Source organism: Oryzias latipes, chromosome 4 (assembly GCF_002234675.1).
Source record: "Oryzias latipes chromosome 4, ASM223467v1".
NCBI lineage: Eukaryota > Metazoa > Chordata > Actinopteri > Beloniformes > Adrianichthyidae > Oryzias > Oryzias latipes.
In genome coordinates, this window is record NC_019862.2 from 5,668,612 (window position 1) to 5,695,862 (window position 27,251).

At 41.8% G+C, this 27,251-nt stretch overlaps 2 protein-coding genes across 3 annotated transcripts; one reads left to right on the forward strand and one right to left on the reverse strand.

Moving 5' to 3' along the window:
* Window positions 1-421: 421 nt before the first annotated feature.
* LOC101156882 lies at window positions 422-13,092 on the forward strand. 2 transcript variants are annotated; one of them, XM_004067803.4, is made up of 5 exons: window positions 425-2,733; window positions 3,467-3,618; window positions 4,227-4,371; window positions 7,802-8,095; window positions 11,475-13,092. In XM_004067803.4, exons 1-5 carry the CDS (start codon window positions 1,279-1,281, stop codon window positions 11,601-11,603), a joined length of 2,175 nt encoding a protein of 724 aa, XP_004067851.3. In that variant the 5' UTR covers window positions 425-1,278; the 3' UTR covers window positions 11,604-13,092. The 2 variants fall into 2 exon arrangements, with proteins under 2 accessions (XP_020557839.1, XP_004067851.3); XM_020702180.2 differs by lacking the exon at window positions 11,475-13,092 and having other exon boundaries at window positions 422-2,733; window positions 4,227-4,406; window positions 7,802-7,953.
* Window positions 11,914-26,982, reverse strand: LOC101157120 (transcription initiation factor TFIID subunit 4-like). Its single transcript, XM_004067653.4, has 16 exons — window positions 26,825-26,982; window positions 23,627-24,083; window positions 23,156-23,277; window positions 22,988-23,083; window positions 22,592-22,693; window positions 19,407-19,529; window positions 19,039-19,128; window positions 18,807-18,917; window positions 17,974-18,091; window positions 17,148-17,220; window positions 16,905-17,065; window positions 16,400-16,530; window positions 14,433-14,558; window positions 13,635-13,691; window positions 13,185-13,292; window positions 11,914-12,200 (listed from the first exon to the last, which is right to left on the reverse strand). The coding sequence occupies exons 2-16, from the start codon at window positions 24,078-24,080 to the stop codon at window positions 12,066-12,068; spliced, it is 2,007 nt and encodes a 668-aa protein (XP_004067701.2). The 5' UTR covers window positions 24,081-24,083; window positions 26,825-26,982; the 3' UTR covers window positions 11,914-12,065.
* Between the last annotated feature and the right edge of the window lie 269 nt (window positions 26,983-27,251).

Here is a 27,251-nt window from a genome sequence, read left to right on the forward strand (position 1 = left end):
CTGACTGCCCCCCCCCAACCACGGCTGGATGAAGCTCGTCTGCTGGACTTTATATATGTAGTTGTAGCGTTAGATAAGTTAATTCTTCTCTAAGAGGTCTGGTAAACCTGTCCGTCCTGGGGGAGGATCCCTCCTTCATGTGGGCACCCCTCAGGTTTCTTCGTTATTTCCGGAATCCGGTTTTTTAGTTTTTCCTTAGTTTTTCCTTACCGCGAAGGGGGGTCTAAGGGCAGGGATGCCAGTATAGCATAGTCAGTTTGTTAGTTCATTTTAGTATTTTCCTATTGAACTCTTTGTATTCATGATCCTTTTGAGTTCATGTTTTACTTCGAAGCCCATCGAGACGACTGCTGTTGTGATTTTGGGCTATACAAATAAAAATTGAATTGAATGCCAGGAACAGAGCAGAGAGGGGAGGGGGAGGAGAGCTGACAGAGGCACAATGACAAGCTGATTAAAATGTAGGATTTTACAGGTGTTCTAGCAACACGCTGATGATTTCGGCTTATTATTATTATGTTTGCTTGACAAAAATTAACTGGTTCTGTTTTTTTCTTGTTTGCTTTCTCCTCACCTCTTTGTTCTCTTTTTGGTTTCAGATTTTAATTGTCTGTCTTGAATTTGTTGGTTTTGCTCCTTGCCTGTATACCTTCAGCTTCTTCTTGATGAATTCTCAGGGATCACATAAAGTGACTCATTTGTTATTTTTGCATCTAGATTTTAAAATTTGCCTGCTTAAAATGATTTGAAGTGAAAACCTCTCAAAAGATGGAGCTTATGAGCTTTAAAGAAGTCCTAAAATCCTTACATTCATTCATTCTGAGACTTGCTTTATGGAGGTGAACTCAAATTGAGACCAATTACGTTTTTCACATCTGAAAAACTTTGAGGACAAAAACGTTTGAAAGTATTATTAAAAACGGGGAGGGATTCTGTTTCGTCCACTTCAGGGAGGGTTTTTCAGAATAATCCGGATTGACCAATTCCTGTAATCTAGACCTAAACTAAATCTGATCGAAAGAATGTTTCTGATCTTTCTCTCAGAAAAAAAATGAATAAAAAGAAGTGAACTTTCTCAGAACGCGGCTGTTGGACCCGAGCCGGTTCTGACCGTGATGGTTCGGTTCCTTTGGCAGCGCGCGCATTCTCCTGCCGGGCTCGCCCCCGCAACCTAAAAACCTGCACGCAGAGTTGAAGGTCACGCGTACACACACAGCATCGCTGCGGTCCAAAATTGCGCATGCGCGCTACCTCGAGGACTGCTTCACAGACCGCAATATGGCGAGGATGGACGGCGGCAGAACTGCGGCGCAGGAGGAGCAGCGGAGTCCGGAGGGGGGTGGGGGCCCGGAGGAGGTGCAAAGGGTCCAGAACTCTGGTGATGAGGAGGAATCTGATTATGATGCGGAAGATTGGCTGTGGGGGTCCGAAACGACAGTTCTGGACTCCAGCGGCTCCGCGCGACAAACACGCGCGGTCGTTATGCGGAGTACGGAGCGAGGACCCTCAGAAGGGAACCTAGAGCCCCACCGCTGCATAACACCCCCCGGCGTGGACGACAAGTTCCGCCGCGGCAGGCTGAGCGAAAACACGCGGCTGGCCACTCGGTACGCGGTCCGGATCTTCAGGGAGTTCCTGCGCGACACAGCTCAAAGCCCGGACTTTGAAACTCTGGACAAGCACGCGCTGTGCGCGCGGCTGCGCTCCTTCTACGTGGAGGCGCGCTCCAAAAGTGGACAGGTGTATAGCAGGTCTTCCCTGATCAGCATCAGAAGCTCTTTGAACCGTTACCTGAACGAGCCGCCCCACAGTCGGACCCTGGACCTCACCAAGGACCCTGAGATGCGCAGCGCCAACCTGGTCCTGGCCGCTGTCATCCGCCGGCTGGAGGAGCAGGGCGCGGGCCCGGTGGTGCAGAAACAGGCCATCACGCGCGCAGACCTCAAGAAACTTTACGAGTCGTCCGTGTTCGACACCGGAACCGCGTATGGGCTGCTGAACAAAGTCTGGTTCGAGACCTGCATGTACTTCTGCACCCGGGGCCGCGAGAATCAGCGTGAGCTGCACGAGGACTCGTTCGGGTTGGCCGTGGACCGGAACGGCAGGAAGTTTGTTTTCTTCAAAGCTCTTGGACCGAACCCGAGGTCCCCGAGCCACGGTACCCGCTACGTCGCCTGGACCAGGAGACATCTGGATCCGCAGGAGGCCAGCCTGCCGCGCATGTACGAGACGGGAACGGAACTCTGCCCCTACGCCAGCTTCGCGCGGTTCCGGTCCAAGCGGAACCCGCTGTGTGCGGCTTTCTTCCAGCGGCCGCGAGACCAGTGCTCCGTGAGCGACGTCACGTGGTACGAAAACAAAGCCATCGGGAAGAACCTGTTGGGCATGCGGATGCAGATGCTGTCGCGCGCCGCCAAGCTCTCCAAGACCTACACCAACCACTGCATCGGAGCAGTTTCCATAGCAACGCTAAACAGCATCGTGGGGAATCGCGGATACAGATGTGCTGCGGAGACGGTCAAAGGTCACGCGAAATCCATGATGCAGCGCGTGCGTCGAGTGTCTGCCTCTCTGCTTCTTCATCCTCTGAGCTCATCTTCCTCAGCCTCACGGAGAAGATGCCAGGTCGGGCAGAACGGCGCGAGCCCACCCGCCAAGAAGCTGCGAGTGCACACACAACCGGATGACGTGACGTCAGCCAAGGAAAGTCACATGACCCACATGGGCGAACAGGTAATCTTGCAGACATGCAGGCAGCAGAACAGGAAAAACGACTGACCAGCCAAAGGTCCTCTTTCATTCACTAGCGGACTGTAAAACATGGATTCTAACATATCACATTTTTACGTTTATTTATTTAGTTGTGAAAACAGTTTTGACACAAGTAATAAAAACGGAACAAAGGAAGAACTTCCTAAAATAAATTCTTACATTTAAAACCAGAATCGGATTTGAAATTGAAAAAACAATAACAAGTATCACTTTAAAGGTAGCTAGATTTATGGATTCATTGTATTTCTTTCTTGTGTTTTTTTTAACCCCCTGATGGTAAATCAAAGAAAATGGGGCTTTACTGCTCTCGACCACATGGAGCGGATAAACATCTGTGCTCAGTCCGGATTGTTCTGGACAGTGATCACCAGAAAGGGTGATGCTGGACGATAGAAACAACTGAGATCTGGTACAAAGTGCAGATTGACTGCAATGAGGAGACCCACAATTACCCCACAGGGGTGCAGGGAGGACTGTAACCCCCATGGTAACTCAGTGTCACTGCACGAGTAATGGTTGAAAAAGATTTTGGTCCCAAAATGATAATGTTTCTTATAAATCATTTCGATATCTTTTAAATACATTTCTAGAAGTGTTTATGTAAATTACTAGTCTTGTCTTTCAAGTGTTACAGATGTCAGATAAGTTTGTGACCCCCCCCCCCCCCCCCCCTTGGGTGTCACGTGTGTTACAGGACAGCAGTAAGATCCCCTCCACATCTCCAAACTCCACTGGCATCCCACAAGTGGCCCAGCTCACCAAATCAAACGCACCCGTGCACATTGACGTGGGAGGACACATGTACACCAGTAGCCTGGCCATGCTGACCAGGTACCCCGACTCCAGGTGAGACAGCCCACCCCGAAACAGACCCTCTTAATCCCTCTAAACCATCTCAGTGAAGCAGCTATAAGTCTCCACTGTCATTGCAGACGCACAGGTGACATTAACACAATAAAAATGTTTGGAGCAAAAAAAAACCCAATTATTACCCAATAACAATAAAAAGTTATTATATATGCGATAATATAAAAACATTGCACACAGGAGTGCAGGGGGGGTGGGGGGTAGCACAGACATGTAGCCGTGGGTCGTCTCATTTCTACAAAGACGAGAAGGTGGTGTCATCAGCATAACAGAGCATTTTTCTAGCCCAGTTTCACACCCTTCAGTAAAGGGAGTGAATATTCACACTTTTTTTGGAAAAGTAAAGCATCAGAAATTAATGACAGTCTCTGACAAAAATAGGTTTTACCATTTCAGCTCAGACACAGATCACACCCGACTACAGGGATCACACCAGCTCCATACAGACTATAGTGTGAACTCCAGAAGTCACTCCCATTAGTGTGGTACCGACTTGCAAATTGAAATGTGTGTGGAGCCCATGATGATCAGACACGGCAGTTTCTCTAACTAAAGGAACCGACCTCTGTCTCCGTTTTTTTGGGCAGAATCGCTCGTCTGTTCAATGGAACAGAACCCTTGGTGTTGGACAGCTTGAAGCAGCACTACTTCATTGATCGGGACGGGCCCATGTTCCGCTACATCCTTAACTTCCTCCGGACTTCAAAACTGCTCGTCCCCGAGGACTTCAGAGTGAGTGTCAGCACTGACCTGAGGCCGTCGCTGCAGTGAGTTGAGAACAAGTAGCAGTAAATCCAGGCTAGGACACACTGGACACTAGGCCTGCACAATAGATCCAAAATTTACCGTCATTGCAAATCAGCCTGTGATATGTGTATCGCAAAAGACGGCATAATCGTAATAAATGGTTATCTTAAAGGTTTACATAAATGTTAAAACAATCTCATGGCAGCTTGATGTATGTAACAAATTAAATAAAGCCCTTTACGTATTTGACGTATGGACCCCTTTTATGCTGGATGCCTACCTCCTATGTAGACGTGGGATATTTGGAGTATAATTTACAGTGCCATTCCAAACTATTCACCCCCTTGGATGTTTGTCCCTTTTGTTGCTTTCATAAACCACTCATGGTCAATAAAACCTGTCTTTCCTCACACAAAAACTTACTAGAAGAGAGACTTGAGAGAGAAGCCACCGAGACCCCCACGACTACTTTGAAGCTTCAGCTGATGAGACGGAAGATAATGTGCATGTAGAAACTGCTGCCCGGGTTCTTCACCGGTCAAAGCTTTATGGGAGAGCGGCAATGAGAAAGACACTGTTGAAGGAAATACATATTAGAACTCCACTAGAGTTCACCAAAAGGCATGTGGAGGACTCCCTTATCAAGTGGAAGAAGATTCTTTGGTCTGATGAGACCAAAATTGAGCTTTTTGGCCATCAGACAAGACGACATAAAACCAAACACTTCATCAAAAATACACCATCCCCACTGCATAGCATGGTGGTGGCAGCATTATGCTGTGGGGATATTTCTCAGGCCCTGGGTGGCTTGTAAAGAATGAGGGCACAATGAATGCTGCAAAATACACTGATATCTTGGAGGACAATCTTTTTCGGCCTGCAAGAGATCTACGGCTTGGGAGGAGATTTATTTTCAAGCAAGACAATGATACAAAGCATACTGCAAAAGCTACACAGGAATGGTTAAAAAAGAACCAGGAAAATGTTCTGAAGTGGCCGAGTCAAAGCCCAGACCTAAATCCCATGGAGAATCTGTGGCTGGACTTGAAAAAGGCTGTTCATGCTCGGTCCAAACGCAACTTGACAGAACTGGAGCAGTTTTGCAAAGACAAATAGAGCTAAATCCCAGTGTGCAGATGTATAAGAATGATAGAGACCTATCCATACAAACCCAGTGCTGTGATTGCAGCCAAAGGTGTATCTACTAAATACTGACCTGAAGGGGGTGAATAATAATGCAAACAATTACCGTATTTTCCGGACTATAAGTCGCACCGGAGTATAAGTCGCACCAGCCCAAAAATGCATTATAAAGTAGAAAAAAACACAGATAAGTCGCACTGGACTATAAGTCGCATTTTAACTTTCACAACCTTATATGACACAATCATAGCAGACTGTTTATCTAATAATTTCACAGTAATTCTTTCTCAAACTTATTTATTTATTCTTTTCATGAAGCATCATTGGCTAACTAATACTCTGTTTTCATCCTGTATTTGTAGAAACAGTTTTCATTTTTATTGCATTTCTGAATCTATGAAATCATTGGAAAATAGAATATTGTGTTCTTAGCCTTCAAGATCTTACTGTAAAAAAAAGTTTGCTGATTCTCTGAGTCACTTAACATACTCTTAACACTTAACATACCTCATACATCAAATTGACCCAGGAACATCATCTCTGTTCCTCACAAATGAACATAACAGGAGGGTTAACAATGTATTTATTTCAATTTAGTTCTAATATAAGTCGCTGCGGAGTATAAGTCGCACCCCTTGCCAAACTATGAAAAAAAGTGCGACTTACAGTCCGGAAAATACGGTATATTTTTTCATTTTATATTTTGTTTCATTGACATTGCTTTGTAAAAATTTCTTTTCACGTGGACATTGAAGGTTCTAGTATATTTTTGTGTGAGGAAAGACAAATTTTATTGACCATGAGTAATTATGAAAGCAAAAAAAGGGACAAACATCCAAGGGGTTGAATAGTTTTGCAAGGCACTGTAAGTTATGTTGACTTTTCCTTACATAAAATTGTAGCAGTGAAATGGAAATGATGTATTTGTTTTTTGTTTTGGTGTTTGATCACGTATCGCAGTCACGTCGTCATCGCAGAATTAGTCCCTAACATCGAAAGTTTTCCTTAAATAGTGCAGCCCAACCGGACACAAAAGATGTGACACTTTAAACTCTAATCATGTCCATGCATGCACAGATGTGAACTGTGATGTTTGTACAGAATCAGAACATGTATGGTAATCTCCTGATAGTCAGTGTCCATGGAAGATTCTCAGTTATCACTGCCTATCACCTTGCTCTGTATTTCCCAAGAATGCATATAAATGTCTCATGTTTGATTAGATTTAGTTTATTTCAAGCATTAATTGTAGACAATACAAGAAAAAAATCACACAGATTTGATTGTTGTGTAAAACTTTGAGTATTTCACCACAATCAAGTTCACACATGTATTTGGAATTATGATCCTGTTGATCCTTAACTCCCCTTATCTTCACATCCTGAAATCAGAGTTTCTTTATACATTTTCTTGAATATTTGAACGTTGTTTGAGCTCATTACTTAACCCGTTCCAAAGTTTAGTGCCACACTGACACACACAAACTTTTCTTTGTGGTTCTTCTTATCAATTTGATCTTGAAGTTCCCACATCTCCTCAGTTTGTTGCCTCCTTCATTTTCTAAGAACTATTTTTTGATATTGAATAGTAATGATTTCCCACTGGCTCTGTAAAGAAGTTGTGTGGTGTAAAAATCAACAGTCATAAAGTTTTAAATGTGTGGATTGATAAAATAACTTGTATGATCAATGACACGCTTTATGTACAGTTCTGACAGTAAATAGACGATGCAATTAATTAATCCCCCAAATTGCTTTACAGTAGGTGAAATATGGTAGTATTAAGGAGCAGTACTATAGATATCTACAGTTGTATTCTAATATACATTTAGATTAATGATAGAAATACTTTTAGAAACTTTAGTTTGCATGTGTAAATTGTGTTGTTTTGTATGTCTATTTCTGTAATGCTATTGATTGAACTATTTGTGATCTTGTTCATGTTTGTTTTTACAAAATTTTGCATAAACTAAAAGATGTCCAGACTGATTAAGTATTAACAAATACAAGGAATAACTTAAACATAGATGTGTCCAGCTGGAGACACTGTCCAGACAGATGGATTTTTCTAAACCCCTGTATCCTCAACGATTTCCAGTACTTTCAAAGGTTAAAAAAGGAGTGGGTGTGATAGGTTATTGGGTATTTAAAAATGCAGGAAAAAAAGAAACAAAATTTGGTTTAAAAATGTCTCAAACTGAAAAACCGTCACATTTTTACATGCATCTGTGCCTGTTGAAGCACCAGCTAGCCGCCTTGTGTCTGCTGTGCAGGAATACTGCCTGCTGTACGAGGAGGCCGTCTTCTTCCAGCTCGCTCCTCTGCTAGAGGAGCTGGAGCGCTGGAAGGCGGAGCAGGAGTCCCCGTCCGGGTGCCGGCAGTGTGACTGTGCCTTGGTCCACGTGGCTCCAGGGCTCGGGGAGAAGGTGGGTGTGAGCGCCTGCCGCTCCGTCATAGACGAGGTCATTCCTGAGGTGACCATGCCTCTGAGCGCTGGCTGGACCCCGGACTGCACACACCTGTCTCGCTTCCCGCTCGGCTCACGCTGTCGCCTCAGCTCTGTGCAGGTATGAGCCGTCAGTCCTCTGCAGGTTCTGCAACGCTTGCTTTACCCGTCTGCAGAGTCAGCACTCAGGTGTTCCTCCTTAAGGCCATAGAGAGGAAGAGTTTCTTCTGTAGTGTCTGTGCTGGCTCAGTAAAAGCTAATTGGATTTTATTTGCTTTCAAATATTCTAACAGGTCAGTCAGACCTCCATTAATGCATATCCAGATCTGTAAGATTCTCAGGTTCAGGCTTTCCTGTTCCAAAGTTAAAACTAATCTCACGTTTCATTGCAGCTTCCACCTTTCTGGAGATATTTAGAAACAAAGTAAAAACTCAACTCTTTAAATCTTTTATGTACAATAAACAGTCTTAAGTTACTGAAGTATGGAGCTCTGCATATGACATTTCAAAGAAAAAAGCAATTTGTGTGCATTTTGTGCACATAAATTAATATCTTGTGCAAAAATCCTTCCAGTGGGGGTCTCTACTGATGTGTTACACTTTATGAAGGATCTAGTGATGGTCAGAGAGGTACAGGAGCGATCTGGAAGCCCCGCCTCCATCTGTCTGCCCTATGGCACCCGTGGCTACACAAGTAGCTCACTATCACCAAATATGAATAAGGAGTGAAGGAATTTGGATACTTGGTAGGTGCTTTGAGCATCTAGAAAAGCTCCATTTAAATCTAAAGCATGTGCTCTATGGGATGCTGTTTGTAAAGTTTCACAGTCAAATATTAACACCAATATTTTTGTTTATATTGCCTGTTTTAGGAGATAAAAAACAGGTTTTCAAATGCATAAAGTCACCTTTTTATTCATGTATTTATAAATATTACATTTTCTAACTAAATAAATAGTTTGCAAGCAAAATATTTTTTACAATTGTAAATTTTGTTTAGAAAACCTAATCTTTAGTTTGTAAACTAAATTTTATTTTGAATAAAATTAAACATTTAGCTTGCAAATCAAAAATTTAAATGTGAGCTAAAACTATATTTTCCAAACTAAACATTTAGGCTTTGTAACTAAATATTCATGTGTTAAATAAATATTATAAGTATGAGTCCAAATTAAATATATAATTACCAAGCTAAATGTTTAATATAAAGTTCATTTTTTTATAATTATATATTTAGTTTAAAAACTACATGTTTAGTTAGTAAACTAAATATTTATTCTTATAAAATTAAACATTAGGTTTTCGCCAATATGCAAATGAACCTGCTGATTAGTGGAAGTGAAGCAAAATAAAAGCTGGATTTTGCTCTGTCAGCAGCTTTTTCACAGACCTGCCTTTATGAGACTAAAGTTAGAGTCTGTCTTTTAGCCTGTGCTTTACAGGGCTCCAGACTAACTTTTTTCACTAGGAGCACTGTGGCCCCAACTGAAAATTTTAGGGGCACAACCAGAAAATTTAGGGGCGCATACCGTAAATCAACATGCTAACCAAATCTATTAATTTCCACTGTATTACTAATAAATACTTTAATAATAGATGCAGAAATTACAATGTGCTGTTTCAAATTCAGTGTCATATTTTATTCTGCACTTTTGAAGATGCAACAAGGTAAACTGACAGCACCATCAACATTACAAATAGTACATTACAAATAGTACATAATAGTACCATACATTTAGAATAAAAACATTTTTTTAGTACCGTATTAACCTTTTGGTCATTTCACAGTTTCAAACAATACCTAAATGTATGTAAATATTAGAGGATGGAAATTCATGTTGGCAACACCAAATAGGTGTAGCCAAGATGCACAATAAGCGTGTTTGAGATCACCCAGGTGAACTCAACGCTGCACAGATCACCTGGTGTGAGACGTATATTTTTGTTTTACCTCTAACATCACCTGTCAATCAAAACAAAAATATCACGAGAAAGGGGCGGGAGCAAGGCACCAACCTGAGCGAACGCAGCTGGAAACTGAATTGACTGAAAGCTGCCCTGATGACTACAAAACAATGCATTATGGGACATGTGTCCTGATGGGGTTTTGTAGGTCAGTGATTAATTAAAATAATTTAAAATACCAACTGACTAAAAAAGGCTACATCCATTACAAAACATTAAAATAATTATAAAAGATGTAATATCACAGATCATACTTAGGGGGAGAGGCATATTAAAACTAAATTGAATGTCAAGGACTACAACTTCCTGTTCTCCTTCAGTCTCGCTTTAGCTTCGCCTTCATGCCCCCCCCCCCGGTCACCCCAACTATCCAGGCGCGGCGCTGGTTCATCTTAAACACGTCTATCGTTGCATTTCCCCCACGTGTTTTAAATGTGTCTAAGACTAAATCGTGTTGTCGCTCACATGTGTTTAATGTTAGAGGCCCGTTAGTTGTCACGCAAGTAGGTGTGGGACATTTATGCTCCTCAGCTGACCATCTCCCACGGGAGCGGTGTGCTGCCGTTACAGCTGTGCATGAGAACCGCGGTTTGCTTCACGAGTTTGAGACCCCTGCTGTAGACTCTGGCACTGGTACACCAGCCGCAGGTCGGAAGAACGAATCAATAGTTCGCTTGCTCATAGCTCAGACGCACATATCAGGTTGTGATGATATTTGTCTCCGTTTCCTTTCCACAGATGTTTACGCGCGCTCGATTTTTTCTAGGCCCCTCCACGCATTTAGCCACTTACAGTGACTTTCTCTATTCTTCTCACAGACAGACATCACTCAATGAAACGCGAGCGTGTGCCCGCGTCTCATGTGCGAGTGTGTGTCTTTGCGTGCGTGTGCGCTCGCGTCTCATTGATTATTTCATTGCTCATTTCATTGATCATTGACCTACCCCTTCCATGTTTAATGTATAAAAAATTCGGATGGTGGGGGAGGCAAATTTACTGGTAGCACGTGCGACTGGGTGTAAAATTCAGTCGCACACTCTCAAATTTTCGTCGCAAAATGCGACCATGGGTCGCAGTCTGGAGCCCTGCTTTATTGTTAGGTGGAGGGAAAATCCCTCATTAAAATGATGCATCACAGGAGTCTAGTCTAACAGTTTGAAACTTTAAGAGAATGAAGATTCAAAGAAACAAGGATTTATCTAAACTCATTTTAAGTAAATGAGTTATTTTCCATATTCCATTTTAGTTGGAATCCTGCAAGAAAACTACAACACAGAGAAAGCTAGATTTAAATTCAGATTATCATCCGCAGACAAAAGAGATTAGTAAAATCAGTTTTTACATTTTTAAAATCCTAATAAAGGTACATCAAAAAACTTTTTACCAGCTAAATTAGCCAGGCCCCTGTTAAGAAACTTTAGCAGTGAAAATAATTTGTGTTATTAGATCAAAATGTAATAAAAAGTCCAGTCCATTTAACCAAATGTCTCATTTACAGAAGCTCTGAAACTCATCTGGTTCTTTTCTGGGTGCAGGTTCTGGAGCGCTTCCATCAAGCAGGGTTCAGGGTCTCAGGTTCCAGTGGAGGGGGAGTGGACTCGTCTCAGTTTAGAGAATATTTACTGCAGAGGGTCCGGGAGTCCTCCGGCATGGCTCTGGACTGAACACAGGTTTGGATGAAGATGCAGGTCAGAGCTGCTCCTCCTCCTGTTTCTCTACTTCAGAGTCACAGCAAGCAGAAGTGAAAAGCAGAGGAGCTGCTCAGCACAAAGCCAAAGCCTGGAGTTTTGGGATCCCTTCAGAGTGTCAGCAGACAAACAATGTGCCTGTGTGTTTGTGAGACGAGTGTGAATTCACACAAGACGTTGCTGTTTTCAGTGAAAACAAACATTCAGGGTCAGTCTGTGTTTTGGGTCAGCTCTTCCTCACTGGCTTGAGCTGCACCGTTGTCTTGACAGAAAAAAGAACGCAGTGTTTGCAGTCAGGAAGAACCTCAAATATTTAATCAACCATAACACAACTGGGTTTTCCTTCAGAACCAGAAACAGAAAGATTCAAAGATTCATTTACAAACTGGAATGAAAAAAAAAAGTAAATAAACATCAACACAAGATCAGAGGAGAAGGTCACACCGTAAACAGCATGGCTTTGTAGAAGGTGAGTGAGCGGTGCAGGACCGGGTCCTGCTCCATGCAGACCAGCAGATCCTTCAGAACCACCCGGGTGACCTTCTGAGTGCCCGGCCGGGTTGGCAGGCACACCTAGAGCACACAAACCCAGTCAGCTCTGTGCTCTCACCAGGAGGTGTCAGAACACCTCCCCATGTGATCATGACTATGTGGGAGAAACCCCCACAATAACCATCCACAGTACCAAGGTTCTTCAGTTGTGCTCAGTGTTCAGGAGCTGCATTAAAACCATCCACTATAAGAACTGGACTGAGTGACTCCTCCCTCCCCTGCCAGCGTTTTAAACAGGAAGTACCTGCTGGCTTCAAGAAGCCAAAATCCCACAGACTTCCATAGACAAACAAGCAGCTGTAACTCATTCAACTGGTCAGAATAAGTATTCTTCCTCTGATACCTTTTTTAACATGATCTTGATAATCCTCATATTTGTCATGTTATTTTTTTCTGTAGTGAAAGTTGTTCAAGTTAAAAACTGAACAGTCAGATGTTTCAATAAAAGTATGTGGTGCCTGGTGGCCCCCACTTTCAACAGATTTCATGTGGCCCACTTTTAAGTGGTAGGGCTGTGGACTTCCAACAAGCTCACTCCTGAATGGCGAGAGTGGTTGGCATAGAAACATCGACTTGTACCAATCACTGCTTAGTGCTTACTGATGCCGTCTCCCTCCAACATCACTGGACTTTGTTAGGTTGGAAGCGGATGTGTTCTAGGGGTGACACCACACTTATTCGCTCCAGTTTTCAAATACAGTCAATATGTAAAACCAAGTCTGCAGTAAACATGCTCCTTTAGCACGAGTTAAGATACCATGACTTAACAGGTATGACTGACTGAATGGTTTCCAGGTAAAATACCTTCAATACTGTGAATATTTCATTAGCTCTACTGGCAGATTTTTTTTGTTGCTAATAAGTTTTTCTTGTAAATTTTCTTATATCAAAACATAAAGTGATTAGCACTCAGTCAAATGTTTTCAGTCTATCAAGTGTAAGGGTTTTGCAGTGCTTTCCAGTTAGTCCAGATTCACCTGTGCACCTCTGAAGATGACCACAAACCTGACCGTTGCTCTGGTCCAGCACTCTCTTTTTTCGAGGTCCGATGGCGGCCAAAGCAGTGAGGTTGGCCTCCTTCTGCTGCAGCTGAGCTTCCTCCATCTGTTGCAGCTGCAAACACACACAGGCCACACCTCACTTCTAAAGCATGGTAGGTAAAATTCAAATTTATTTTAATCAAACTATGGCAGTTTTCCTACAAGTATCTCAAAACCCTCTGATCTGAACAAAGAAGTAAAGAGTCGGGCTGGGTTGATTAAATTGATTTATCGATCTGAATCGACCCAAGCTTAATAGATCAATAATCGATCCATAACATGCTTTTATGTAAGAGGGAATTCTAAGGTACATCCACAACAAATTTGGTGCTAGTACCACAAAATGCCCGATTTGTCTGAAATATCAACCCAACTGGTTCTGCTAAGACAAGTGTGTGCAGACAGCAGGACTCACCTCTTTGGCTCTCTGTCTGAGCTGCTGAAGCTGAGGATCTTCAGTGTGGGAGCGACTCTACAATCAAACACAACAGTCAGAACAAACAACAACACACTAAACTGCTAAAAGGTGTAGATTAGGATTTAGCCATTCATTGAATTGATCACACCATTATGTACATAATTGTGATTTCAAGGCTTTCATAAGGCTCTGACCATATCACAAGTGAACATAAAAGTGCACTGATCAGGAGTAAACGAGTCACTTCAATTTGCTGCACTTCACTTTAACCCTTGTGCTATTCTAGGCACTTTAACATTGGGAGTTGGGTCATCTAGACCCACTAGACAGTGCTCTGAACCTTTTTCTTCAATGATTTGTGATCTTCACTGGTGTCCATGGATTACATGAAATCCTTCCACCTTTAACCACCTTTGTCATGGTAGGGAGAACACGTCAAAGTAAGGGGTGGGGTCATCTGGACCCCATAGGATAGCACAAGTGTTAAGACATCGTGGTCTTCAAGGTTTCAGCATCAAGAGAACCGACAACCAGAACCCAGGAGTCAAAGAGGAACCCTATCAAATGTGAGGAACCATTAACCCTATCAAATGTGAGGAACCATTTTGGATTGCTGTGGGGATAAACTCAGATCCGCCAGGACGTTAGGTGAGAAATATGACCTGATGGCGTTCACCAGAGCTGCAGCAATGAACCACAGCAGCAGTCCCTCTACATTAGTTTGTGACACTGTTTTTTCCTCCAAACATTTATAGGTTATATAAAAAACTACAGGTGGGTGAAGGATTACCTTACCCTGGCTAAACGGAGCAGTTTCTCCTTCTCCTCTTCATCTCTTCTCTTCTTCTTCAGCTTCTCAATTTCCTCCAAGAAGCGAAGCTGAGAGCAGACATCACTCACCCTGTCATGCCAGGAATCCTCCTGTTGCCACAAAGCACATAGAACTTTAGTAAGTTCACAGTTAGTTAGGAAGGAGTAAAAAGATAACGCTGTGGAAAAAAGTTGATTCCAAACCACAGGTGCATAGAAAAAACTCCTAAAAACAACTGAAACAGTGACATATGTTATATAATCGTGACTTGAGACTCACAGGGATCACCTCCACCAAACAGACAAAGGATTAGTACCTGGTGTCACCCAATCAAAACCAATATGAAAAACAGAAAGGAGCCAAATAGACCTTAATTATGGTGAACAAGAGACCTTTATCCAGCAGGTCCTGAATAGTTCACCGTCTCAAACTTTGCTTGAGTTGTCTAGAGGGAAGGACTAAAATGAGCCTTGAACAGATAACAGCTCATCCAAATAGCCCAACATGTCTTTTTCCAGAACGTCAGAAAATGTCAGATGCAGGTGTCTCTGAGCCAGGACTATGAAAGCCATCCCCCTTCCAAGGGAGACAGCTGCAGCAGTACATTTGGAAAATGTCATCCGTGGTGGGTCGAACCCAGAGTAGAAGAGGGGGGGGTCCAGTGAAGATCCAGCTGGTAAATGTGCACCAATGTCTGTCAGGCACAAATCCTGGTAAATTTGGAGCATGGTCACTGAGCTTTACTGAAAGTGTGGTGAGGCCGATCACACCGTGATTGGATGGTAGGCAGGACCTACTGATAGAGCGCTCCATTGATAGAGAATTAATAAAGCCCTCTTTCTTAGCACCCTTTAGATCCAAATAATGTCCATAGCCGGACACGGTAGCGCACATGGATAGAGGTTTGTTTCATGACAACATCGATTTGTGGCCATAGTTCAGGTACACGGATAAACGGTTGTTCATAGCTGTTAGCTTAGGTGGTAGAAAAAAACAAAAACAAGTGAACCGTTTTAAGCTGGTGAACGCCACTTTCAACTGTACTGCTGCATCGGGGTACAGGGATAGATAACCATCCAGAGAAACCAGAGCAACAGCAGCTGTACAAAGACCCAGTTATATAAAATTGTGGTCATAACCTGACAAAGCATGCAAGGTAAGGCCAATGTCCACAACATCTTTACCCTAGTAGTGCACCCAAGTGTAGTGGTGGCTGGCTGAGGCTCCCATGCTCTGCTTTGACATATCTCCTCCATTACCTCTACTTGGGACCACCTAGCTAGCATCAAGTGGCTTCAACTGATAGCTCAACGAGTCAGCTCTCCGCAGGCAGACACAAATGCCTCGAAGGAATCAGTGATTAACCTCAACAAGAGTAGCTAAGTTAACTCCAAGTTGGCCATGGATAGATTGGTCAGACTAACTAGCAGCAGTGTAGCTAGCTCTGACCAACTGAGGTGTTCTTAGCGAGGTAAAGAGCGCAAGAACTGAGGGCAGTGCTTGCAATAATGGGAATTTACAAGTAGGTGTGGGACATGCAAGGCCAGACATGCAAGGGCACGAGACCCGATACGTGTTGTACTGAGTGGATTTCATGAAAGGGAACCCTGGTTTGTAAATATTTATTTATGCAATTTTCAAAAATATTTATTTATCTGCTTAAGTTCTATTTTACCAGAAAGTTCCTTGAGAAAAACAAACAAACGCTTTTTTCAAGGGAGATGTGGCCAAGATGTACAAACACACAAATATACTTTTAAAGAATACAAATATGTATATTATATATATATATATTGCTCGATTCATTTACTAGTCTGATTATCCAGGCCTGCTTTGTTTTCACCCTACCATTTAACACTTGGACCTTTTATTTGCCGCAACCAACAACATCCTATTTAGATAATTACAACAGCTGAGCTGGAAAAAAAAAGCAGTTGAAGTATATGTGCACCTGTGGAGATGCCCTACGGTGTTTAGCCACAGCAGAGATCTTCTCCACCAGCTCACGCAGATACTCCTGAGTAGCATGAGAAACTACAGCCACCACATCCGGACCCACATCAGTTACTCCCAACGGCTCTCCTAACAGAAGACAATTTCCTTTACTCTTTTGAGCAATAAGACACCAAACACACAAACAGATAGTGTAAGAAGTCCAGAATACATTTTTAAATGTCTCTAGAAATTTCAGATAAATGGAGCTTTACATGCCCTAGAAAAATGAAAAGTGAGAGGTTCCACAGAAGTTTGGATGAAATCAGGAAGCAAGTCTATCTAGTTGTTGTTTAGCCTGTTTTTGTCAGATGGGTTCAACAAAGACTCCTGGAAATGTTCAGCATTTTGTTTTTGGATTTAATAGTAGTGATGGAAAAAAGAAAAAAAGTGTCAGTGTCTGGTTTAAAGCAAGTTAAAACCGGACCTGCTTGTGGAACTGACAGCCCAACACAGCACATTACCTGTGTGCAGGATTGAGGTGAGCAGGTCATGAGGTGAGAGGAAGAGCTGGTCCTGGCACGACTGCACCACAGAGCCCACAGTGGAGGTGAGATTTCGAGCATTTTCCTCTCTCAAGTTGACTCCAGCCATGGAGGCCACATCATTGATGTCATCATCTTCTCTGCCGCACAGAAATAAGCAAACCCTCTGTGAGCACTTTGGAAACCACACAACCCCCTGAGCTAAGATCTGACCATCCTTACCTGTAGGATCCATAGCTGGCTCTGAATGGAGCTCTGGACTGATCCTGAGCAGTGCGTTTCCCTGGAAACGCTCCTGTTCAGCAAGGAGAGAAACCTTTAATTCTGCAGAGGACTGTACAGATGTTGCAATAACGAAGATTCTGGCCTGATCTGGACCAATCATCCTGGACTTTCTGCATGTTTTTCATGCCAGAAAAGGAGGAGGAGCCAAGTCCGTCCAGGTGCAGACACCTGGGACATTCGCACACGGTATAGTTTAAAGCAGGAGTGTCAAACTCATTTTTACTGAGGGCCACATCAGCATAGTGTCTGTCCTCAAAGGGCCAGATATAATGTATACATGTAACTAAATGTAAGGAAAAATAAATGTAACTACTCCTTAATGTTAAATTACTCATTATTTATTCTAACTTTTTAAAGTGACAATTACAGTAGCATAGAAAACATGTTTGCTTGTTATTCTAGCATAAATCCTTTTAACTTTGATTCTGTCAGGTTAGGTTATATGGACAGTGTTTAAGTCCTAATATATAATATAGCTGCCCAATCCAATATTTCAAATCCAATTCCCACTAGATATGAATAAATACACACCAATTTTTATTTTAAGAAATTAAAAACTCGCGGGCCACATAAAATGACATGGCGGCCCACATTTGGCCCGCGGGCCTTGAGTTTGACACGTGGTTTAAAGAGCGCGCAGTATCACATACAAACAGAAAAATGAAACATTAGATTTTAACATTTCATTACAAAGTTTTAGGAAGGCAGGCTACTGCAGAAGAGTTTGTCACCAGATCAGTTCTGAAGCTCCTCGTGATGATACCTGAGATGTGACGTACTGACAGAACCACTGTGCTGCCGGGCCCACCTCTGTGAGATATGTCGGTTCTGGATTGGGTTGAAATTGCCGGTCCTGAGCTTGAATCAGATGCACGGAGAACCTGTAGCAGAACACATTCACCTGAAGATAAATAAACTCTGATTCTGGGCAAAATGCTGTGTGACTTCATGAAGGGGAAGAAAAACTTATAACACAAAAGGATTAAAAAAATAACCAAAAAGCCAGAAAATAATAAAAACAGGTGGATGTCATGTTGAAGCAGCAGAACCTGTCATTCATCTGAAACAATAACTCAAATTCACACATTACTTGACTCGACCATCCAAACGACGTTTACCCTCCATGACGGAGCAAACAGCCCCAGAAATCGTTCTGGCTGAGAGAGAGAATCCAGGTTGGGATTGGGATACATTTCAGAAACTCAAACCATAATTTATAAAAAACTTTCACAACTTAACCTTAGTCAGTGTGGTGTTTGAGAATGAAAAACAGAAAACAGGAAGGTATCAACCAGATAACAGAACTTAAATAATGGAATTGTATTTACTGTGGATTATTATTTAGAACAAAGACTGGGTCTGTGGAGATTTGACATAAACATGTTAAAAAGGTAATAAACAGGTCTTATGATAAAAGCAAGGAACAGGAATGATCTACAAAGCCTAAACCATCGCAGACACCTTACCGCCCCCACATGCATTTAGACCAGGAAAAAAGGAAAAAAAAATCTTCCATAAGCAGAAAGAATGAGGCCAATGACAGGATAAATGACTATAAAGAGGTTAACATTAGCACGCCCTCTGATCAGACATTACCTGCTGTCTGCTCATTTCTGCCTCAGACAACTTTGTGTTCTTGGAGGTGGAAGCCTGCTGGATGAATAGCTGTGGGTCTGATGTCAGTGAACGCACCGCAGGGAGGCTTTTCTAAAGTCAAATGATGAGAGAAACATGAGGTTTGTCGGACACTGACGTGGTAACCGCAGGAGGTATTGCTGCATGCATGTGTCTTGTTTAAAACTTTCAGAGTTTGTTTGGTTTGTTTCACCTTCAGGAAAGGCACCAAGCAGGGCTGCGGCGTTGACTTCAGCTCATCATACAGCAGCTCAGTGAACTCCTCCGCCTCCATCTTTCCTTCCTGCACCAAAAAGAGAAGAGGCTCATAGAACTCAGATCAGAAGACAAGCATTCATCAAGAGAACAGAAACTGTTTGGGAAACATCCTGAGGTTGAGGAACATCCCTGCTTGACACAAACTCATCCTGAAGAGCTAACGAGTGGACATGAGACCAAATTCTAATCTTCTAGAAAATGAGGAATTCGTAGTGACTGAGCCTTCACACATGCCGGATGAGACTTTCATAAAAGAAACGAAGATCTTTTAACTTGAAGAACTTAAGGGAGGAGTTGGATTACCAGCAGACTCCGGACCAGTCCTCGAACATTGTTGGCCATGTTGGCAGACCTGGAGTCACTGGAAGCCAGCTTGATCAGAGTCACCAAGAAATTCTTACACTTCTTCACACTTTCCAAAGTCTCCTGTTGGAGAAAAAAATGAAGAAAAAGCTCAAACATTTTTGCAGAAGAAAACACAGAGAGACAAACCTGATTAAAAAGAGGCAACTGAGGAGAGAGAGAGGCAGAGAGACCTCTGATGATGATGATCTACAATATTTACAGATTCAAAGGCAGAAATCACCAAACGGAAACTGAAAATTAACTAAACTTATGTTTGTTTCAGTACAAAAGTAGCAAAACGTTTCATGTGAATAGTAGCAAAAAAAATACTAAAAGGTACTTATCTTCAGAATACTTATGGTATTTTTATTTATTTATGTCATATTTGTTTTTTATCAATAGCTCTACAGTCTGTAGTTTATTCCCTCCATCAGTCTTGTTTTTTCATTCTCTCTCATTAGGATCTGGACTTTCCTGGTATCATGGTCTAAGGCCATCTCCACCTTTCATATTTCATTAACTGTTCAGTCTTCCGATGTACAGTTTTCCCTTATCTGACTATAACAATGGAAATCTACAATACTCTGATTTGAAGCCCTACTCTCTTTCTCTTTTGTCTTTTCTAAAAACAGGATAATCAAGAAAAAAAGTTCACCCTTAACTTTTCTACATTAGAATTCAAAATGGTCCCACACAACACTTTACCTGTCTTTGTGTGGTTCAGTTTTCTGTTTCTACAGCTAAAAACACATTTAATTTGCTTACAGTGAACCAGAGTTTGTTTCCCTGATAATCCGGAACAAATTTTCAGTCTAAGTACACCCAAGCGGACCCTGATCAGGAACCAGGAACCCCTCTCTGACCCATCTTTGGAGGTGGTCTCGGTTCGTTTCCAATCGCACTGAGCTTGTTTGCTCTGAGTTTCCTCAGTCTGGATACAATCCGTCATCAGAGCTGAAAGCTGAACCAAACAGTCACGTGATGTAAACAGATTAGGAATGAGATGAGCCACAGACTAATGTAAAGCACAGATTGTTGTGTTGTCAAAGAGGGAAGAACGGTTCACCTGTTGATGTTTATTTTAACATAGCTGAAAAAACTTTTTATATGCTTTTCTGCGTCTTGTTATGCGCTGCTGTGACGTAGGGCTGGGCGATCTAGAATTTTTTATATCACGATATAGTTTTTTTTCCATATTAGACAATATCGATACACAGTCAGGACCATAAATGTTTGGACAGAGACACATTTCTAATTCTGTTTCTGTACAATACCACAGTGAATTTTAAATAAAACAACTCAGATGCCATTGAAGTGCAGAGTTTTCAGCTTTTATTCTATGGATTGAACAAAATGATTGCATAAAAATGTGAAAAACTAAAGCATTTTTTAAACACAATCCCTTCATTTCATGGGCTCATAAGTAATTGGACAATTGACTTCCATGCTATTGCATGGGCAGGTGTGGGCAATTCCCTTGTTATGTCATTATGAGTGAAGCAGATAAAAGGCCTTGAGTTGATTAGAGGACTCGTGCTGCATTTTGAAGATTTTGCTGTGAACAGACAACATGCGGTCAAAGGAGCTCTCCATGCAGGTGAGAGGAGCCATCATTAAGCTGAGAAAACAGAAAAAAACATGCCAGAAATTGCTACAATATTAGGAGTGTCAAAATCAACAGTGTGGTACATCCTAAGAAAGAAAGAAAGCACTGGTGAACTCAGCAACGCAAAAAGACCTGTATGTCCACTTAAGACAACAGTGGTGGATGATGGCAGAATCATTTCCATGGTGAAGAGAAACCCGTTCACAACAGCCAACCAAGGGGAACAACACTCTCCAGGAGGTAGGCGTGTCAATATCCAAGTCTACCATAAAAAGAAGACTGCATGAAAGTAGATCCAGAGGGTACACTGCAAGATGCAAGACACTCATAAGCCTCAAGAATAGGAAGGCTAGATAGGACTCTGCTAAAAAGTGGCACTGGGACACTAGTGTTTATTGATGACGTGACACAGGACAGAAGCAGCCGTTCAGAGACAGACTGTCCTGCTCAGATCCAGGTGAATGCAGCCAAACTGATTGGGCGGCGTTTCATAATACAGATGGACAACGACCCAAAACATACAGCCAAAGCAACTCAGGAGTTTATTAAAGCAAAGAAGTGGAATATTCTTGAATGGCCAAGTCAGTCACCTGATCTTAACCCAATTGAGCAGCATTTCACTTGTTGAAGACTAAACTTCAGACAGAAAGGCCCACAAACAAACAGCAACTGAAAGCCGCTGCAGTAAAGGCCTGGCAGAGCATTCAGAAGGAGAAAACCCAGCATCTGGTGATGTCCATGAGCTCAAGACTTTAGGCTGTCATTGCCGACAAAGGGTTTTCAACCACATATTAGTAATGACCATTTTGTTTTCAGTTATTTCATTTGTCCAATTACTTACCCATGAAATGAAGGGATTGTGTTTCAAACAAACATAAAATTGACAAATCTTTTTGTCAGCATCCTGTGAACAAGCTAAGAACTAAAAACAAATTCTCATAATTGTGTCTAGTAGTTTAGATTGTTGCTGCTGTCCAGGACACTGAACCCCACATTGATTTTGGTGGTTACAGGTTGGCGCCAGTGTTAGGCAGCAGATGTGTGTGTGTGTGTGTGTGTGTGTGTGTGTGTGTGTGTGTGTGTGTGTGTGTGTGTGTGTGTGTGTGTGTGCATGGCCGAATGTGTGTGTGCATGGCTGAATGTGTGTGTGCAAGGCTGAATGGACTGTAAAGCGCTTTGAGTCTTCTAGGAAGATAGTAAAGACCTGTATAAGTATACGCCATTTACCATTAACAATTACAAAACAGAGACTAAGAAACACAAATTCCACACTTTTTATTTTTGGAAGAATAGTCATCAATGATCAATAAATAGTATCCAGGCCTATCCCAAATACAGAAACTGAAATTGAAAGTTTTTTAATGATAAGAACTTTACATTTGGTGTTTTATTTAGTTTAGTTTTTTTTTTATATTTATTTTGTTTTATGTATTCAAACAAAACTCACAAAACATCTCTCTACTAATTGGGAGTTTTCTTCTTTTTACTTCAGCAGCATGATGAACCTCTGTTGCCCTTAAACATCACAAACACTCACCTTACTGAAAGTCCTTGTTGGCTCCTTCCTGGTGTCTGCAGACGCCTGGGGGGGAGCTCTGAGGTTTGGGGCCGCAGCAGCTTTGGGAGCCACGGCGATGACCTGGACAGAGGACAGAGCTTCTGCAGGCAGACCACATCTACTCCCTGATGGACTTGCAGTGGGCCATTTCAACAGCGCAGCTGCTAGTTCATGCTAAGTTCTGGATGTAGAATGTCTTAGTTCTGTAGAACCCTGCCCTACAGGTTTCACTCTTACACAAAGGATTCTGCTTATCATCTTGGCACAAGTCTGATCCTTGGTACACTCATTTGGATCTGTAATGTTGGAGAACACGAAGACAAACATACGGTTTGAGGATTCTGTGGGACCAGGAGACAATTGGTGGAACTTTACCAGAGCTGGCTTCTGAACTGTCTGAAAGGGGGAGGGCGTCGTCATCTGGATGACAGATACCTTCTCGTTGCCTTTGGCTCCTGTGGCTGTGGACAACTGGAAGCAGCCGGGTCAGAAAGCTGACTGACAGAACAGCAGGAAGTCTTACACCAATCAAGCCAAACGCACCTGCTGGGTCGGAACACGGGGCGCCTGGCTGCTGACAATTCTCGTCCCTCGCTGAGCTTGAGCCAGAACCTGCTGGGAAACCAGCATCAGCTGACCGCTGTCACTGCGGATCAGCATCATGCCTGCCAAAAGGAAAACCATCAACACACTGATCCTGAACAGAACTGATGAGTGTCAACCCAGCAGAACCAGAACACACAAGATGGCTAAGCTGTCCCTCCCTCACTCCATAACTTTGCCCACTCAAACTGCTGAGCAACTTCAACCATGCAGCAGACCAGAACCAAAAGGTTTCTCTGGTTTCTGTCCCAGGAAACAACACAGGTTTTGGATTTTGGCTAAAAATGGCCAAATCATAATTAAAAGACCATTGGGAACACTGAAGATAGATCAAAAGAAAATTGGAGTGGGTCTTTAAAAAAGTTAGACAAACTCACATGGTAGGATTCAGAGAGAACACCTGCAGCTCACCTGCGGGTATCTGGAGGTTGGGGGGCAGCTTTGGTGAGGCATTGTGTGGCGCTGTGGGGGCCAGCGGCTGTGCAGCTGCTGTTCTGGGAACAGTTATTACCACCATCCTTCCAGGGGGGGTCACCTGACTAACAGTCTGCTTTGGGACCAGCTGGCTGGGATGACTCGCCCCCCCTTGGACTGTGGGCTTTGCACTCAGCATAACAGAAGGACAGGGCTGTGCCACCGCTACAGCACCTGCAGAAGGGTTAGGCTGGTGAGCCTGACTGAAGGGGATGACACTGAGTGGGAGAGACTCCCTCTGGTGGTTGGTCACAACAGAAGGCTGGGGGGTCGAAGCAGCAGCTCCACATTTGATTGGGACACGTGTGAGCTGGAGTTGGACAGACGAGTCTTCCTCCCCCAATGACCCACACGAGTCTGACTTTGGAGCTTGGTCCCCCACATGGTTCATCACCTAAAAGTCACACAGAATAACCGGTTTCTCTGACGTGCACAATGGTGAGTGTGATTCATGATCACTTGCAACCTCCAAGCTGACGAATCCAGTCTTTAATGAAACGGATGATTACAAAAGGAAACTTTTACCAAATTTAGACATTATTCCAGATTTCATTATTCAGTCTATTAATCTATTCAATCATTTCAAATATCCTAGAAGAAAAACCTGCATCACATTTCTTAATCTGGCAATTTAAACTAATGCAACACAAAAATGAATTTCAAGTATTGAAATCCTTAATTCCTAATTCCTAATTAAGACTAAAGATCCTCTCTATTGAAAAGGGTGTTCCTGGAAGGGGCTGATCCCACTGGTCAACGTCAAAATGTGAGAACCCGCTGGTTTTCGTGGATTGGGAGGGGCTGGTGCTCAGAGCACAGGTTTTTAGAGGAATACTCAAATGTGTGAATGGATCAAATGACCATTTTACGGTTTCATTTAGTGAGGAATGAACATTATGATACACTTAAAGCTTTTACAATTTATCAAAAGATAATCATAGTGGGCCTTTTAGGAAAATATTATTCCACTTTCAACCAAATTCATTTTTAAGCCTAAATTCAAACACTATTCCCTGATTTCTTCACTATAAATCAAGAAATAATTTGGGTATTCAGGACATGTTACCACGGTAACTCAGGTTACTCCAGTAAAGCTATCGTCCTCTTGTGACAGATGCAGGAACTGCAGTTTGACTACTAATCAGTAAAGTCAAATTCACGTGACCTACACATACAGAAAATTGTATTTGCTCATGATTTAATGTTTCTTGATAGGAAGCAAACAGGCACATTATTTAAAAACACAGGCAGATCAGTGGACAGGGAGGTAAACAAGAACAGATGAACCATGTGCTGGCCAGTGGACAGTTCTGTGCTTTTTTGTTGTTTCTTTTTTCATTTTATTTTCTGGAGGCTTTAAATGTGAGCAATTTTCTAACTTAATGTTCATAAAAAGTTTTAAGAGTCATCTTGATATTGTTTAAAATTATTTAATCAGAACAACAATTCTGAGCATATTCTTTTGGATTTGTTTTTGTTATTATTATTGTAATTTAGATCAATTTCCCCTGATCTTTATGCCACTCGAAAGGGCTTAAAGAAAAATTTCCAATGGTATAAAGATCATTCAGATAGGTCACAAAATAAGAAGGTTACGGGATTTTAAGTGATCACATGTAGGGCGTAATTTCATTCATGAATAAAAAGCAAAACAACTAAATTTTTGTGATGCGATGCAGAGATGAGTGTGTTCTTGGTGTAATAACTTTCTCATTACTTGTCCAATCCAAGAGAGATGTGCATCATTGCAAAGCTAGTCAAAAGAACCACAAGAATTAAAGTTGATTTCAAATTAATTTTTATTTACACATTACTGAATAACAATTAATTAGGAATATAATAAAGAAAATGGTACAGTTCAATTTAAAGCGACAGAGGCTGTGAGGCAGAGTAAAAACTGACAACTTCAGCATGACATATAATGTTTATAAAATGATTTAGCTTTAAAAAAAAAAATAAAAAAAAAGATCAACACACATTTTTAAGTAGAAATGTTATTTACACAATTTTTTTCATTACACTACAAATTAACAATATAGAGATTCCGGACTTTCATCTCCACTAAAGGTGGCAGCAATCCCAGGCATCACCAAAACATTCTTCTTCTTTTTTGGAACCATGGAGCCACAACAGAAAAAGAAATATAAAATATAAATATCCAGGTGGCAGAGCTAATTTTCATAAAAATACAAAAATGAAAACACATGATGAAAGTCAGAAGAAGAAAAAAAGATTAAGTCTGCAAAAATATTAAACTAAAGGGTAAAAATACTCTGAAATATTTTTAAAGTCATGATTGATTTTTAAAAATAAATAAAAATAATACAACTTTTTACTTTTAAAAATACCAAATTCTAAAAGTACATTATTAAGTTACATCTGGTGCTGTATGTTTGTGGACTTTGGCTACAGCCAATCAGCTTACTAAAAGCCGGTCACATGACCTCATGCACCAGCATTCACTGCTTTGACACAGAGGCTTGCGAACGAGAAAACAGTACCTGCTAAGTGCTCTTCTCTCGTTAAGTTTGCAAGAGATGAAGAATACAACAACGAAAATCGACTATTATGATAGTTAGACATCAACTAACTTACCTTAAAAAGCCGACGAGTGGTTTTGTGAACCGCAAATTCCATCCAGAAAATGTCCTAACTTGTACGGATTGAAACAAATTCCAGAAGAAGCAGGTTATAGACAATTGTGGACTATTTAACTCTAGATCTAGTGCTTCCATGTATACTACACACCGATCATGTGACGCCTAGTATTATTTAAAAAAGGAGAGAACGCTTGCGTGCAGAACAGCTGTTCTGGGCGAAAATTCTGGTCGGTGGCTACTTAAGCTAGGTCATGCGCGCATGCTTAAAACAATTCGTGGATAGTTGTTGAGGAAAACTTATGATTTTACGTCCAAAAAGACAGCGTGACGTCAAATATATAACGTCTTTTTGAGAATACTTTCATCTAGGATGGTTCCAGAAAAGTTTATGTCCAAAATGGACACGCCACCTCTAGCTTAGCATTGCTTAGTCAGTGTTTAAGTTAACATTGTATATGAGAACAAGGAGATTTTCCCGCTTAATTCCTGAAAATATTCACGTTTTCCGATAATCTAAATTTTTTATAAAACTTACCAGAGACTGTTGACGCTGTAAATCATGAAAATCTATTTGAAATGTATGCTGGTAGCTTTGAGTTTGCGCGCTGTGCTCGCGCCTTCAGCACGCGCTCACTCAGTTACGAGATGCGTTCGCGCGAGTCCGAAATAACAAACACCCGTGTTGTATAATTAGTGCTAGGGAAAAGAAAATAACTCATTTAGTCTCTGACAAACATTCTATATTTAAAATTGTTTTTTAAAGTTTGGTCACATTGAGAAAGAACATAGATGTGTCTGATCAATTTAAAACTAAACAAAAATATACAACTCAAAGGTTGAATGTTTAAAATAATAGTTTCCAAAATACTTTATAAGGACATCTCTGTGGCTCCTGTCATACTGTAATACTATATTAAACAAATGACAAACATTAGAGCAGGAGGCAGAAACATGATATGGCA

Excerpts from the sequence above, each read along its gene's own strand:
- LOC101157120 (XM_004067653.4), bottom strand. The coding sequence starts at position 24,080 with ATGAACCATGTGGGGGACCAAGCTCCAAAGTCAGACTCGTGTGGGTCA. Across the intron at positions 23,278-23,626 it reads CAACCTCCAGATACCCGCAG|GCATGATGCTGATCCGCAGT; the intron begins GTGAGCTGCAGG and ends TCCTTTTGGCAG. Across the intron at positions 18,918-19,038 it reads GCTTGGTGCCTTTCCTGAAG|AAAAGCCTCCCTGCGGTGCG; the intron begins GTGAAACAAACC and ends ATTTGACTTTAG.
- LOC101156882 (XM_004067803.4), top strand. The coding sequence starts at position 1,279 with ATGGCGAGGATGGACGGCGGCAGAACTGCGGCGCAGGAGGAGCAGCGG. Across the intron at positions 2,734-3,466 it reads TGACCCACATGGGCGAACAG|GACAGCAGTAAGATCCCCTC; the intron begins GTAATCTTGCAG and ends CGTGTGTTACAG. Across the intron at positions 3,619-4,226 it reads ACCAGGTACCCCGACTCCAG|AATCGCTCGTCTGTTCAATG; the intron begins GTGAGACAGCCC and ends TTTTTTGGGCAG.